The 15,663-nt window shown below is 41.1% G+C and overlaps 1 protein-coding gene and 1 long non-coding RNA gene across 3 annotated transcripts in view; one reads left to right on the top strand and one right to left on the bottom strand.

Annotated features, from left to right (window-relative positions):
- Positions 1-15,663, bottom strand: part of LOC110365199 (uncharacterized) — a 107,652-nt gene that overhangs the window by 27,098 nt on the left and 64,891 nt on the right. The gene's annotated exons all lie outside the window — the stretch shown is intronic.
- Positions 1-15,663, top strand: part of ALDH1A2 (aldehyde dehydrogenase 1 family member A2) — a 55,434-nt gene that overhangs the window by 29,929 nt on the left and 9,842 nt on the right. The window contains exons 6-9 of the mRNA XM_065076015.1: positions 2,814-2,875; positions 5,614-5,742; positions 5,873-5,986; positions 14,069-14,171. Coding sequence (XP_064932087.1) covers positions 2,814-2,875; positions 5,614-5,742; positions 5,873-5,986; positions 14,069-14,171 — 408 coding nt within the window. The remainder of the gene's footprint in view (positions 1-2,813; positions 2,876-5,613; positions 5,743-5,872; positions 5,987-14,068; positions 14,172-15,663) is intronic.

Genomic DNA, 15,663 nt, shown 5'->3' with positions numbered 1-15,663 from the left:
GAACCCCATCTGAACAGTAAGTCTGTGGATGATGAACTTTGGAAGTAGGTGTCAAAAAGGGCAGCTGTCTAGAGTCTAATGGAAGAAAGCAGGGCAAGTAACTCTGCATGGGAGCTATCGCTCTGCAGAAAGAACATTCTGCCTACATTTGGTAGAACTAACCACCATTTGTCTGCCTTGGCAAGCAGGTTCAGGTTATCTAGAACTTTCTGTTATGAAGCATGCAGAGACGTGGCAATGATTATGCAGTGACAATCTAAAGTCAGACAGTGCTAACCTGTGTAACTGTTACATTGTCACCATCCTTCTGGCTGAGAATCCACCTCTCACAGTACCACCAAGTACACGCTGGTATTTTTAGCTGTCTCCTCTATGTGCCTCTTGAGCACTTAGACACTTTTGCCTGTATAAATTCTCCCTATTTTGACTTGTACTCTACTTCTGTCTGGTCTGATGACTCTTTCTGTGGTCTGTGAACCACTTCTAGCATCTGTAGAAGACAACCTGGAAAATCAAACTGATCATCTCAATTTGTGAAACAAATATTCTCAATCTTCACTGGGAAGTTGTGAAGCATCTAGAGATCAAAATGGTGCATGACATTTTGTCAATGCAAAGCAAGCCACTCATCAGCTATTTTCGTCCTCCTTTTCCTCATATGAACCTCTTTTCTCTCTCCTCCTCCCTCTTTTATTTCCTCTGTTCTGCTCCCTGTCTTGGTTGCAGACTATTGTTACCTTTCTTCTAATTATTCTGTATTAGCTACTCTGGCTCAGGTTTCTACTGAGCAAATCCTGTAAAGTAGATGTACAGAAATAAGCAGGCATGAAAATAAGTTGTTTCTAATCAAATACAAGTTGAGGTCTTTATTTAAACCCAAGGAGCTTTATGGATTAACCACTTTATTGTTAACAGGTATCTAGTACAGGACATTGCAGCAGGTTTCCAATATGTACTCTCTGTTGTCAAATTTAGGTCTTTCCCCACTACTGAACAGGGCTGGCTGCAGCTCCAGCCTGAATGAGGTGAGGCCACAGGAAAGCACGTACCCTGCACTGGGCAGTGACCATGGGAGCAAAAGCATTTTAACTCCTCCTCCTGCTCCCTGCCTCTGTCTGACCACTTCCTGTCCTGGTAAATCATCTCCTGTGATTGAGCCTAGGTGACCTTCTCATCATCCTCACATAGTTAGTTGAAATGATTTTTCTAAGTAAAGAGATTCAAGTTTTTCTAGATGGCCGAGCACTACCAGATACTACTCGATGACCGAGGGGCACGTTTGGCTCATGCCTTTAGTGTAGCCCTTCTTTCAGCTGTAGCCTCACCAAAAAATATTTGATCTAAATTCAGAGGTGGTTTGAGCATGGGCTAGTTTATACAGCTACAACTTAGGTACAAACTTTGCACAGATGCAGGCCAAGCACACTAACAAAGCTGATGGTCAGACAATACCTTAACTGGCCCCCACACAGAGCAGGTCATTTTCTTGCTCTTTATCAATTGTGAAGAAACCTCCATCACATCACAGTATGTGTAACCTCAGCACGTGCTCCCAGACCACAGGCAAGTGCTGAAGCAGCAACAACCACGCAGGTTTGTGAAAGAGCCCGAACTCCATCAGCCTGTGGCAGCACAGACCTGCCGCTCTGAGCGGGCCAGGCCACCTGAAAGGTTCCCCAGACCACAGGCCTGACCCCAAATCACAGATGTGTTTATTTTGTGACCTGACTCAGGCTGCCCTGAGCTCAACAGTGCTTTAGTTAAGGACTGCAGATCTAGCACAACACTCACTTTAACTAATGATAACCTCTCGCTCCTCAAGTTTTTAGCTTTTTTTTTTTTAATCTTAAAAATAATTGCCAGATCAGAGGATCAGAGTGAATTAAGTAATTCCTTTTAGCCTCATACCATCCACACGTGCTATTTGGAAACATGCAGTCTGCTTTTCCTGCATCTTTGTTGTTACAATTTTTCTTATTCCGTATTCTTATTTCTTTCAAAAGTTCAGTGAGACAAAAAAACATTATTTCAAAGTTTATGACTTGGTCCCTCCATTTATTTCTTCATCTCTACCTTGCCCAAAAGATTTGTGAAAACTTTTCTTATTCTCTCTTGTGTTTTCTAGCTGCATCCAACTTTTCTTATTCTGTCAGCTTAAACTGACTACCTGTGTAGCTTGGCACCATTTCTGACACAGGCCTTGTCCTACAAGTCAGCTATCAGAGCATGGCTGTACGATGACCACTGTTTTCTCCTCAGTGTTGTCTCCTGCAGAAATTATGCTCAATTACGCATCAGTCACAGGCTTCCTCTCTCCGTTCCACATCTACAGATTGTGGTGTATCATTCCATTACTTCGAATGGAGAATGAGTGATATGTACGTTACTCTACGATCCCTCATCTGCTTGTGTATATACCTTTACATTGCTGTGTTCCCGTCATGCCTTTCAGGAAATTGCTTTGGAGACTCTTCCTTCATTACTCTCATCCTGAGCAGGGGCCAGTAAGTGGCTTCCTTGCTGCTGCCCTTTTTTGTGGGGTACAGCTTGTTCTCTTTCCCAAGGAGCAAAGCAGGTTGCTTTCTCATGGAACGCCTGCTTCCTTTGTTCTACAGAAAGAACAATGAGGTTGCTCCTGAACCTGGGTTTCCCATGCTGGCTCATGAAAAAACATTTCCATTACTTACTTCTTTATTTCTTTTACTGCCATCAAAGGCTGATCCTTAGAGTTTTCTCCCTCGCTCCCTCTATTCTTTTTTTTTGTTCTGCCAAGTAAAACTGCACTTGAGAGTAACCATGCTCATCTGTTTCAGATGGAGATTATTTTACGTTTACAAGACACGAACCCATCGGAGTGTGTGGACAGATCATCCCTGTGAGTATCTCTACTAGCGCTTTCTATTTATTTTCATTTGAACCAGCTCTCTTTAAAGGCACATAAAACATGGTCCTCAGCTATGTGTGTTTTCCATTACGAAAAAAGCTGAGCTCATATTGTTGACATATCTTTAACAGCCTCCCTGCAAATGCTTATTTGAACATGCTAATAGGGTTTAGGCTCTGTTATTAGGAGTTAAGTTCTCAAGTCATAGAATTCTCATGATTAAAACAAGCAAAGCAAAACACAGTGTTAATATGCTGTCAGTGGTTATGGATGTTCACACAACTTATGGAAAATTGATGCTTTGCTGTGGTAGTCTTTTTATTTATTTAGTTTTTACTGTGATTTAACAGGCTCCTCAGTTCCTGGGAGAATGTGATGCATTTTAATTCCACTCTTTGCTGCTATTTCTTTTACAAGGCTGGAGGAGAAAGGAAACTCCAGGAGACTTATCATTACAATTAACATTGTGTAGCTAATAAAAGACATGAAATGTTTATTTTATTTGTTATAAGATAGAAACACAGCATTTCATCAAATCTAATACTCCCCTTACACCCCAATATACATCCTTAATATACTCTTGCTGAACACTGCATGGGAATTACACTGAGAAGCTAACTTTCTCAGAAGAACCAGTTAACTGGCTTTGACAGAAGTTTCAATGGGAGGCTCACATATAGCTATTACAATGTTGTCTGGAAACTTTTCTCCTCAACAAAGCACTGGGGAACTAATCAGGACATTCTCTGAAATTTTTGTTGATGTTGGTTTTTCATTTTGTTCACATTAACCACAAAGCCAGCAAACAGTAAAATGCAGCAATTCCATTAAAAGAGGAGCAGCCAGAAAAGATTAACCATGTTAAGCCCTTTTTCCCTATTTATATTTGCTGTTATTTCATATCTTTGTTAAGGGGTGACTATTGTGCTTGGCACTCCATAGAAACTCAGAGAAATGTGCAAACGGCTCTGAGAGCGTGTGGCTACACCTGCCCTGCAAACACCTGTGTGCTCTCATAGCTTGACCCACAAGCGGTCCTTAGGAAGGAATGATTTCACGGCTCTGTCCCCACTCTTCAGCCAAGCACGTGGAAAAGCATTTGCAAAATGACACCCACAACATCTAACCCCAAAGCTGCTAGACACCCCCTAGGCTTGTCTCATTGAGCTTAACTGGCAGATATGTTGGAGAAACTTAGCCATGGGCTGAAGATCATGCCAAAAGCAGGATTTATTTCATTTAGATTTGTAAAAATCTTTGTTCAGGGTACCATGTCATCTACCATACCTGTTCATTTTTTCCCCCAAGTTTTCCTCCAGAACATCAACATGGCTGTCACATGCATCCATTGTAACCCTACTGCTCATCTGTTATGTATTTCCTCCACAGCTACCAGTCAGAGTACAGCCGCTGGGCTGCTGCATGCACTTAGCCATTACACTAGCAAATATGTTATTACAAAAATAAAATTAAACAGCAAGCCTAACACTAAACTCCTCATGCTCTTTCACATCCCAGCTTCCATCAAAACATACACTCCTTGGTAGCTTTGTAGCATAAACAGGGCTATATACTACCCTATAAAACTTGTCAGAGCTCTCCTTGCAATACCATTAGAAGTGCAGGCTGTCAGCACACTGTTGGCCCTATAGCTCCCCACCCAGGTATACTGGAGATGGAATTAAAACATCACTTTGTCTCCAGAGTTTATAAACAACGGAGCAAGTAAAAAATTGGGTGTTCGGTGAAGGAAAGACAGTTGTGTATTTTTTCAAGCTAGCCAGGGGCTAGAGGGATGTCGGTGAGAGTGGCAGCTGATATGCATCAGGCAATAACATGTTCTGGCCAGTGGCTGACTCATTGTGAGTGATATTTTCTAGTTTCTTTCCAAAGAAGATTATTATATACATGTAAAAGAGAGACTGAGCAAACGCAGTTATTTTATTGCTCTGTTATGTCCACTGAAATCAGCAGGACTATCCACTTAACCTGTTAGGATCAGGCCTTCATGCAGAAAGGCTGGTTACTCTTATCCACAACTTGTTTGTGCACCAAATTAATATAATTCACTACATCATCAGCTCCAGTCAAATGAAGTTTAAATTAATGATGATACAAAAGTCTGTATCAGCGAAGTGTTTCTCAACTTGTTTTTTACTCTTTTTTTATCATCTTCCAGATAAATTGCTCAGTAAGATGTTTTCACGAAAATTAAATGCTTTGATTGAGCATTGACATTTATGTCAATTATGTTTTTATTGTAATCCCGTCAATTAAGGATTATATAATTTTGAGTATAAATTTTGTATGTTAATATGTATTCAAGGTAGGAAATTTACATCCAAAAATGCTTCAGCATAAACAACCCGTGCTTTCCAGATGTATCAGAAGCAAGAACTATTTGTCATGGGGAAATTAAAAGTGCCAATTGCAAAACAGTAACCGAAATAAAAAAAAAACAGTGACTAAGGAAAATGAACAGATAGCAGAAGATAATTTTAGGAAGACTGCAGGTGGGGGCTGTATTTCTCTGAACAGGAGAGAAAACTAAAAGGTCACTGTTGTTGCCTTCTTAATTGCAGTAATTAAAGAGAAACCCTTGCTTTGTGCTAGCAAAGACTTATGCTGAGGATCAGCCTGAGAAATAATTGAAGTAGCAGCTAGATATCTTGAAAACAAACCACCACTGCAATATTTTTCCATCTATCAACTTTTATTTTTTCCTACAGTGGAACTTCCCCCTGCTGATGTTTGCATGGAAGATTGCTCCGGCTTTGTGCTGCGGCAATACAGTAGTTATTAAACCAGCAGAACAAACACCACTCAGCGCTCTCTATATGGGAGCCCTCATCAAGGAGGTAAGAATATTTGACAGAAATAATGCCTGTCTCTCCTTGTGGAGAAGGATCTACCAGCACATGCCTGCTTTAACGTGCTCTGTCAGTTTTCATAAATCGTGCTGCCCTTCATTCATTTCTATTTTTACAGGCTGGCTTTCCACCAGGCGTTGTCAATATTTTGCCAGGATTTGGTCCAATTGTTGGTGCAGCCATAGCATCTCATGTTGGCATTGATAAAATTGCTTTTACTGGATCCACTGAGGTAAGAGGATTCACGGATATGTTGCTGTAAAATGTGACTAAATACTTCGGGCAGGGCTGTGGGGCTGATGTGGCCCCTGATGAAAATGCATTTGACACCCCTCACTTAGGGTGACAATATTAAGTCCTTGTGCTACATTTGTCACCAAGTAAAAGAGCTACATCTAAATAACAGTGGTCTGTCCTTGCCAGCTAAGCTTATGTAGCACAGTACTTCCAAAGCAGAAAGGGCTCCTTTCCTCTGGCCCCTGCTGTGCTCAGCACCTCAGCACAGGAGATATGCCTGGAAAAATATTGCTGGGATTTCCTGTGGGCTTATGGGGATGTGAATCACATGCAAGTAGGCAGAACATCCCATGTATATCACAGCACACATAAATGCTGCTTTAGCATCTGTAATTTGTGTATCTTGGCGCACTTGGGGAAAAGGGAAGAGGAAGGGGGCAAACGTACTTCAACTTTGGTGCTGCATTCAAGTACATTGAGGATGAGGAGGAGGTCTAAAGAGGAAGGAGTACAGGGACAAAAGGTGTCTGTTCCCAAAATGAGGGAAAGAAGCTGTCCAGAAGATGAAGGGAGTCAGTTGTCTCCTGAATGCCAAAATGTCTTGCTATGAGTCTACAATGCAGATGTTACAGAGGAGGTTCAGTCTGAAGCTGAAGGCTGTAATCTAGAGAAAGAGTAACAAATCCATCAAAACTCAGGTCCTGTCTTGCTCTCAAATATGTGCAAAGCCGGCTGTTATCAGGGTTGGGGTGGGGATGATAGAGGTACTCCAGACTGAAGTCACAGGAGAAGGGGCCTTATCTCATTGTCTGAAGGCAGACAGAAAGGAATCTCAGTGGGAGTTTCAGGGCTGGTTATATTTAGAGAGTGCTAAACCCGGCCCTTTTCAATTCAAAATCTGACAAACTATTGTATGGAGGGAGCTAAACCCCAGGGATCCAGTCTGTCTCTGATATCTGTGACTCCCACTCGTGGCAGTGGGAGGCTCTGGGCAGCCCAGGGACACAGCTGTTCACAGGGCGTCAGTCTGGGTTTGTCTGAGTGGATCAAGCCACTGACCAAGCAGCCCTACTAGATAGGTGTGGGGTGGGTGTCTCCCTGGTGGGCCGAGGGATTGCAGAGACCAGCTTGATTATTTCAGATAAATTATTCTGTGGAATTATCCTGTAATTGAGTTTGGAAGTCACCATACATGAGCCCAAATTCCCAGTAAAATGTAGCTGCAGTCACATTGATTTGTATACACACGGTTGTTTTGCAATTACTTTATGCTTGTGCATGAATTTTTTATGGCAATTTTAGATTATAATACACACAGGTTACATTCTAAGTCAATGGTAACATCAGTTTTCAGATTATTCTGTGGAATTATTCTAGTAATTACATCTCCTGTAACCAATTTATTTTAGCATCCTGGAATACTGAAAACTCTAATATGAACTGATTACCCCCCATAAATTAAGTTGAAACAATTGTTTTCATAAAGATATGTGGTCTCTGTTTAAGATAAATATTCTATTATACAGGATGTTGCACTGTTTGGAGGAGGAAAAATACAGATGGGTTAGGTTTCAAAGTTGTCTTTTGTAGCCAAAATAAATTTTTATTGTAGTTCCAGACAGCTTTAGTTTTAATAGGCGTTTAAACTCCAAAGCTGTGGGTTTTGTACAAACTCAGTGCCTACCTTTAAAAGCCTTACTAATAGGAAGTGAAAAGCATTACAGAGATGAAAAAGCCATTCTCTAAGAACCTAAAGCAAGAACAGATGGAACGTTTTAATGCAGAATTAGTGTAAACTATTCCATATTGTTTCTGATTTCCTGTAACACTGATTTTTTGTAACAGCAAGTCAACATTGTAACATTTTAAACACAACGCTGTGATATGAGCTGTGCTATAGGGTCTCTGACTTTTCCAAAACATTTCAATTTCTAATGAAATAATAATGGACATATTTTGTCTCTTTGGTCTTGTCTGCAGCATGTCCAATAGCCATCAGATATGTAAATGCCACAATACTAACTTGCACTCCCCCATTTCATCCAGGTGCTCGTTAAGGCAGTTAATACTTCCAACTTGAGCAAGTTAATGATAAAACCTATCAGTACAAACGCAAAGATCTTCAAGTTTAGGTGTCCGAAGCACAGGTTTTTCCTGAGTTTTCACTATGAGGCTCTTTTGGAAAAAAATAGGAATTCTTTAACTTTGAAGTATATACTTATGGCTAATGAAAACTCCTCATTTGCTTGTAAAAATCACAAAACTCAATCTACTATTATCTATTTCCTGCAGAGCCTTTTTAAAGGCAGAAACCAGGCTGCTCTTCCTACAAAAAATGTGATGTTAATGTTTTCCAAAATTTATAGAACCCAATCCACAGAAATATGAGCCAAAAGGCCAAGTTCATGACCTTAACTCAATAAAGCCTGACACAGCCACACCAAAGCTTCATCTAGGCTACCACCTTGTCTTGCAACACAACCAGTACCAAGTGCTTACAGAAGAAGAGAGCTGCCCTCAGCCCGCCGGCTTCTTACGGAACAGCCTCCCATGGCTCACCCCTCTCCCCGTCCCCTGGTGCATGGATCTCAAAAGTTTGGCACAGGCATTGTAACAAAAGTGTTTCTGGCTTCACTGACCTTTCTTTTTCCCTTCCCTTCCCTCACATAAAACTTAAACTGCCAAACCAAATCTTTCTTCCAGCCAATCTGATCACATCAACACTTGCTCCTGTCACTTTCCTACTTTCCCTTCAAAGCCCATAATCAATTTAAATATCACATTATGTCTTACTATATTTCTCCTTGATCTTTCTGGTCCCTAGCTGTGAAACTCCCGCTCACCAGGACCTTGGGAGCAGTTCTCTAAAGCTCAGCTTCCTCCCACACTACCCCAGCTCTTCAGTATACACACCTTTCCCTTTTACTCTGCCCTCTCTGCTGCAGCTTCTTCACTGTTCAATGTACTCCTGTCTGAGTTCCTTCAAAAAATTACTGGTAGCAATTTAATTAAAATAAAACTCAGTCATTTATATTTTCAGAGCATAAGAACAGATTCAAGCTCAGGATGCCTGGCTTAGCCATGTGTCTGCTGTTGGGCTGCAGAGCTCAGAAGTACAGGAGGGGTTATAGAAGTCTCTTCCCTTACCCAGTTAAAGGAACGGCAAACCTTATTTATTTCCAGAACAAGTGCTGATGAGAGGACAATTTTTACACACATCAGAAACACAGAGAGGTTCTTCATATTACCTTATTTCCTGAAAGAATGTCTGCTAAGTAACAAAGGTGAAAGGCCCTCAAAGAGCAGAGAAAAGCAGCCATCAGAAACTGCTTTCTTCTTCATTTGCCTTTATTTCCACTCAAATCTGTGAATTCAGTTACAGGCTTTGCAAATACAGCCATTTTGACAGCTGTGAGCTGGCTGGCCGTGCCTGTGTATGAGTGCTCCACCTGAACGGGAACTGGGGTACCCATAAGTTCCCGGTGCAGCATGTTCTGAGCTTACGGTCAGAGATTATTATGGAAAGCAGGAAGTTAAGCATTTAAAAACACGTGCATTTAACACACTGGCTGGATTAAAAATTGTATTTTGCTTGTTGCAAAATTTTAATGAGTTCTGATAACTTCTGTTCAAAACCAAATGTGTTACCACCAAATCAGAGTGGCTTACAACTCTCTTCAGTTGTTAAACACTTTCAAGATGAGAATTATAGATAGCACACAAAACATTTGAAGCCCTAGCCAACAAGAAATGTATCCTAAGTGGCTGGTTTCCACTTTGTTCAAACTATTGCCCATTAAAATGCAGACAGATTAGAGATAGGATTCAGGTCTGTGTTCATAGAGTTCTGCAGAGTAACCCAAATAAATATCCAACAAATTGGTCTGGATGCCTGTGTAAACAAAAGGTCTATAAACAACTGCAATAAACCCCAGCAAAAGAGTCTGCATTTTGCTTGGCAGAATGTTTTCTTTATGCACTTAGATTAACAAACCATGATCTCATCATTAGTCAACAAGATACTAGAGAGAGCATCAAAGCAAACTACAGGAGAGTCAAGATTGATTCATGCCAAACAAATGTTTGTAGCTAACAGCTGTATTACCACTGATTCTAATTTACTCAGCAGGATTCTCCTTTCATTTCCGAAGCGAGATGAATGTCACAATGCATGATGTAGACAGGATGTCTACCTACTGCACGAGCAGTGAGTTGTGTCAGCTCTCCTGGATCACACAATCTCTTGCTGGTTTTAGATATCGTGAAGAATTACACCCTGGCATTTTTCGACATTAGCAACAAGAATCCTAAAGGTGACTTGACCTGTTCCGAGGAGTCTGTTAACTTACCACGCTACACACATGCTGTTCTTCATGCCAATATTTAAAAATTTGCTTGTCGTTGCTGGAGACACACTCTGAACATGCTATGCAGTCCTAAAAAGCTTCTCAGAAAGATTTTGCATACAATCTGGAATTTAAAAAAATAAACGCTAAAAATCAGAGAGACTAAGTAAGCAGTACTGTGGGTTTGCAGGTTTCGCCCAACACTGACATCCAGTGCCTCAGCAGCTGGGGAAAGAAAAACTGCAATTACAGAAAATACAGAAATTTTCTGTCTGATCATATCATTCCCCCAAATGTAATTAACCTCTTGTAACTTAAAACACTTACTGTTCTTCAGATATTCTCTCAATAACCCAAGAGAGGTATAACAGCAAAGATGGGCAGCCCAGTTACTTAAAATGCCTGTGTCACTGAAGATGTGTATCTGTCAGTTTTTGCACTGTTCATGGAACCATTCACTCTGCACAGCTCCCTGTGCAGTCCTACCCTCCGAGTCTTGTCTGTGGCAGCAGGCAAGAAAATCACCTGCTGTTAGTTAGACTGCTGTTCCCGTTTAGGTGTTCCCTAATGACTTAACGTGTATCTGCAACCAAAGGAAGGTTCAAGCAGAGGGAAGCCAGACATTCTGATGGAGCTGTAGAGGAAGTATTGCAAACCTTGGCGGTTTGCTTTTGACTACTGAGACTTCCAGTGCTTTAACAATAACAGGCAAACCCACCTATACCATTGAGAAGCAGATTTCTGTCTGAAAACACAAAACTAGGCAAGAGACTTTTTTGAATTTCTGTACAAAGTATTTAAATGTGACTGCATTAGCCTCCTCTTGAAAGAGACATTAAACTTCCAAATACGGAAGGCATAAATAAGCAACAAACAAGTGTTTTATATCATGCTACACTCCCAATACCTAATGTTGTGCAGTTCACAGCCCAGAAACAGACCCTTCTAGAAGGATTCTTCAAATAGCTTTCTTGCACAGGGGTTCCACAAAATGCTGCTTTAATCTTTGTTGTTGTTGTTCTGAATAACAAATTGTTTTCTTTGAGATGGGCCAAATTACATCTGCCTCACCCTCCATGCAGCTTACAAGGTTAAGGTACTTCACAAGCTATCCAGGGATACTCCTGATATCAATCTTGAAGCCTATTCAAAACAATGATGGGGAGTCAGGGCTTTCTCTGCCAACATTCCTGCTGAATAATCGCACAGCTCCATTATCTGTGGGGGAGTCCTCTCTGCCAGTGTTCCCTGCAAAGCTGTGCTGCCTGGTGGGAGCTCACACAGAGAGCTGAGAGACACCGCAGGAAGCATGTCCTGAAAGACCATACAGATTGCAACACTATCACTTATCCCTTTCATGCTGTCTTTCTCCATAAAGGGTCAGTCACAAAAGGCTGCCTTTGTCACTAAATAATCACAGTGCTGGTGCCTTCCCTAAGATTTTTCTCAACCTGTAAGTGCATAGGGCACAACAGGAGCACAGAAATGCTGAGCAGCATGAGCCCCACCATCCTGATGTCTACGCTCACAGGGAAGCTGTCAAGTGTGAACTTGGAAACCTCACTGTATTAACAATACTGTTGACCATATTTTTCCAAAAGAACATCATCTCCAACCCGTTTGGACTTTAATATTTGCCATGTACGTAATATTTGGACTTGCATATGTGCCAATCACTGCATAGAATCCTTTCAAAACCTTTACCTACATGGACAACAGAGTTTTGCCATTAAAGTGGCAGAATGGAAGGTGAAGAGATGGAGGGCTGGACACATTGCTCTTGTTTCCTTGGTCTTTTCTGCTCTTTGCAAATTTTTGAGGGGAAATAGGTGGTGGGTGTTCCTTGCGAGAGGGAGGTTCAAGGCAGTGGGGGTGTGAATGGCATTGGCTGGCACTGGCTATAAACACAGCACTCTCACTGCTTTCCCGTGTACATTTTCAGCACAGTTGGAGAGGCTGGAATTTCCAGATGACATGCGCGATACATGTGGTGGGGGTGGAGGGCAGAAAGGGTCCTTCTTTTTTCATGTTCACTTCTGGCTGTCAGTCAAACATAGCAATAAAATCAGCTCCAATTAAGAGGATATGCAAGGAATTTTGTGATAATGTCAACACTCCATTCCACCAATAAAGGGGTAAAGAAGCTATTTTTTTCTTTTTTCTTTTTTTTTTCTTTTCTTTTTGAAGTAAATAACCTCTATCACACTCGACTGCGGTAGCACCAGATAAACCCTTAATCACAAAGGTACATGAAGTGGTTGACAATTCCTTCATTATCCTGTGGGGTTTTTGGCGTTTTTTTTTTCCCCTGTGGGGGCCCTGGTTGGTTTCTGTTTCGTTTGCTTTCTGATTACTCCAGTGCTGACTTAACTTTCTCCAGCAGACTGCCTTCAGTTCTCTAAGAGGTTCAGTTTCTCATCCATTAACCCCTTACTGCAGGGAATCTCACTCACCTGACCCAGCAAACACAAAACAGCCAGAGAGAACAGAGTATGACACGGCGAAAGGAGTCCAACTGTGGACTCGTTGCCATCTCACTTCACATCTGACTTTCTGTGTGACCTTAAAACATGTTCCAGTTAAAAAAAAGCACTTATCAACGTTTTCAAGCTTCTCAATCTTCAACAGATACTTTTAATCCTGTGTTCTACCATGTAGGAGCCAATATCTACTTGTGATTACTTCCTAAACTGCTAAATGGGTGTACTTACACCGCAACAGTATAAAATCTGATCTATTTTGGATTCATCAAGCCAGGGAAGCACAGCTGCCTCTCCAACTGTACCAATGTGGAAACATGTCCAATACGTAGCTGTCAGATTGCTGCTCCACTTCATCTACCCTCATGCTCCTTGGTGAGATCTGCAATTTACAGCTGCTCCAGCTACAGGGCTGACCCCACAATCTACAAAGACATTTTGGAGGTGCTTTTGACCTCCTCAACCCATATTATCAGTGGTGCAGCTGAGGGTCAGGTCTGGGATGGTGCTTTTGTAACTTCGTGCCCTACTTGGTATTCTGCTATGTGCTGTTAATCCTGCAGAAAAGGCTGATGATTTCATCAGAATTTGACATATTCTGGATCACGATTTCATGGTCAAATTACTTAATCCTTTGGGAACTAAAACCTGTATTTTGAGGAGAGCAAATGCCCTCCTACAAACAGGTTGCCTAGCAGTTCAGTAACTACAAGTAGTAAGAATTAAATAAATTCTAAAAGCAGTGACCATCTGGGATTACTAACACCTGGACTATATAAGTATGAGAGCAGTTATTACTAATGAACAGTAGGAAGTTTAATACATGCTTAATACATACTCAGATATTGGTTTTTTTTTTTCACTAAAAAGTAAATAACTAAACCTCTTAATAGTATCTAAAACCTTGTGAACATGCCACTAGTTTGGCTGGAAGTAATTCCACTTACATCAGATAAGATTTCATCAGATTTCAGATATTGAACTCAGGCCTCCCAAAGCACCCTAACAGCAAGCTCCAAGCCATTTTCACAGAGACCATCAGGTGAAGGGTACAAAACACTGTGCTGTGCCTTATCCACTCTCAGTTTCTAGAAAAAACCCTGGAAAGCTGTCCACTGCTGACAAGAATCTGTCTGGATTGAAGAACCTGCTGGATTACTTAAAGCTCTGTTCCAGTGATAGCCAACATTGGCTGTTAAAGTGAACTGTATGACTACAATCCCTGTAAAATGTGTCTCCATTTCCTTTCAGGTTGGGAAGCTGATCCAAGAAGCAGCTGGAAGGAGTAATTTGAAGAGAGTTACACTGGAGCTGGGTGGGAAAAGCCCAAACATTATTTTCGCAGATGCTGATTGTAAGTCAGCACTTCCATATTTTTCTTAAAAACATGTTTGTGTGGTGTCTTTTTTTTTTTTTTTTAATTTTAGGGCATATCTTTCATATAAAATGAATGGGCCAGTATAGCTGTATCTAATTGCTTGTTTTAATCTTACAGAAGCAGACTAAACTGTGATTTTTTTTAGAAAAAGACAATATTTGAACCCACAAATTCACAGACAACAGGAAAACTGAAAAAAAAGTTATAACCAAGCATATGGAAACAGTGTTATTTAGAGTCATGGGCCCATACACATTTGTCATCCTAAACTGCAGCAAGGTAGTTTAGTGCTTTAAATCTAGAAATTCTGTGAGTTTTTTTGCTTCACAGCAATTATAAGAAGGGAGGGCTTTAATTTATACTTGAGTTGCTAATCTAGTCAGTGCAGTATTCCTTTGTTAAGATGTTCGAACAGTAGCTATATAATCAATTTTTTAAATTTCCACAACTTAAGAACTGTGTATTGAAATATCCTCATTGCCACTGCCAGCAGAGAGCTGAAGATTTTGGCAGCTGGATGATGTTGTGCAGCTGAGATTTTTGGCACCTGAAAAGGTACAGGACAGAGGTTTAGGATAGGATAAAAACACAAACTGGAAGTTTCTGCTGAAATATCAGCAATGAAATAGTTAAAAATGTTGATATCTAAATTGTCAGCAGGAGGTTTTGAAGTTCACACCCGATTAAGATGAATGGGACAGTTCACACCTTGCTTTGAGCTATTGTTTCAGGCTGAAGCATAGGCACACTGTACTCAATGCATTTTCTGAGAACTTTGTAACCCAAATAAATAGACAAATAAGGATTTGGTCTTTTAATTTAAAAGGGGAAAGTGAATAGAAGAATGATTCTGAATAGCATGAATTGCAGGAGTTGCTCACGGTCATGTATTCATTTTCAAAAGTTACTAGTATCTGAGAGACCATGGAAAGCTTGGGAACTATTGGGAGCTTTTCTACATAGAAATGTTACAAAGTTGAGGTCTAAATTACAGCCACAGTCATCCTGGTAAGCTAAAAAGGCTCCTCCCAGCTAGAGTCAGATGCAGATGTTACAGCTTTCTACCCCAGTTACTAATCTCCATCTCCCACCTGAAATCACCACATCTCAAATATCCCTAACCTACTAACTCAAGCTGGATCACCTGAACACTTCTAGTAGAGTCCTGCCGGGGCAGGTCTGTGTTACGGCCTTGCACAGGGGACGGGGGACAAATGCTCCCGGATGCTATGCAGAGCTCTACATGATCTGTGACTTGCTGTACGTGCCAAATACAGTTGAGGACCTGAGGAGAAGCTGCAGGCAATGAGGGAATAATAGGGCATAGAGGCGAGCACAGTCTTCTTCAGGACTGTCTGTTCCACAGTACATCATACTAAAGCTCTCTGGTCTTCCCATAATTACAACTACCAGCACTTGAGCTAAGATTCAGACTTCAAAGTCCTGATTATTGAAGAACAGCAGAGCA

The sequence above is a fragment of the Columba livia genome, chromosome 11, assembly GCF_036013475.1.
Source record: "Columba livia isolate bColLiv1 breed racing homer chromosome 11, bColLiv1.pat.W.v2, whole genome shotgun sequence".
NCBI classification, from domain to species: Eukaryota; Metazoa; Chordata; class Aves; order Columbiformes; family Columbidae; genus Columba; species Columba livia.
Note: the sequence above shows the minus strand (reverse complement) of the source record. Positions and strands in the feature narration are given on the sequence as shown.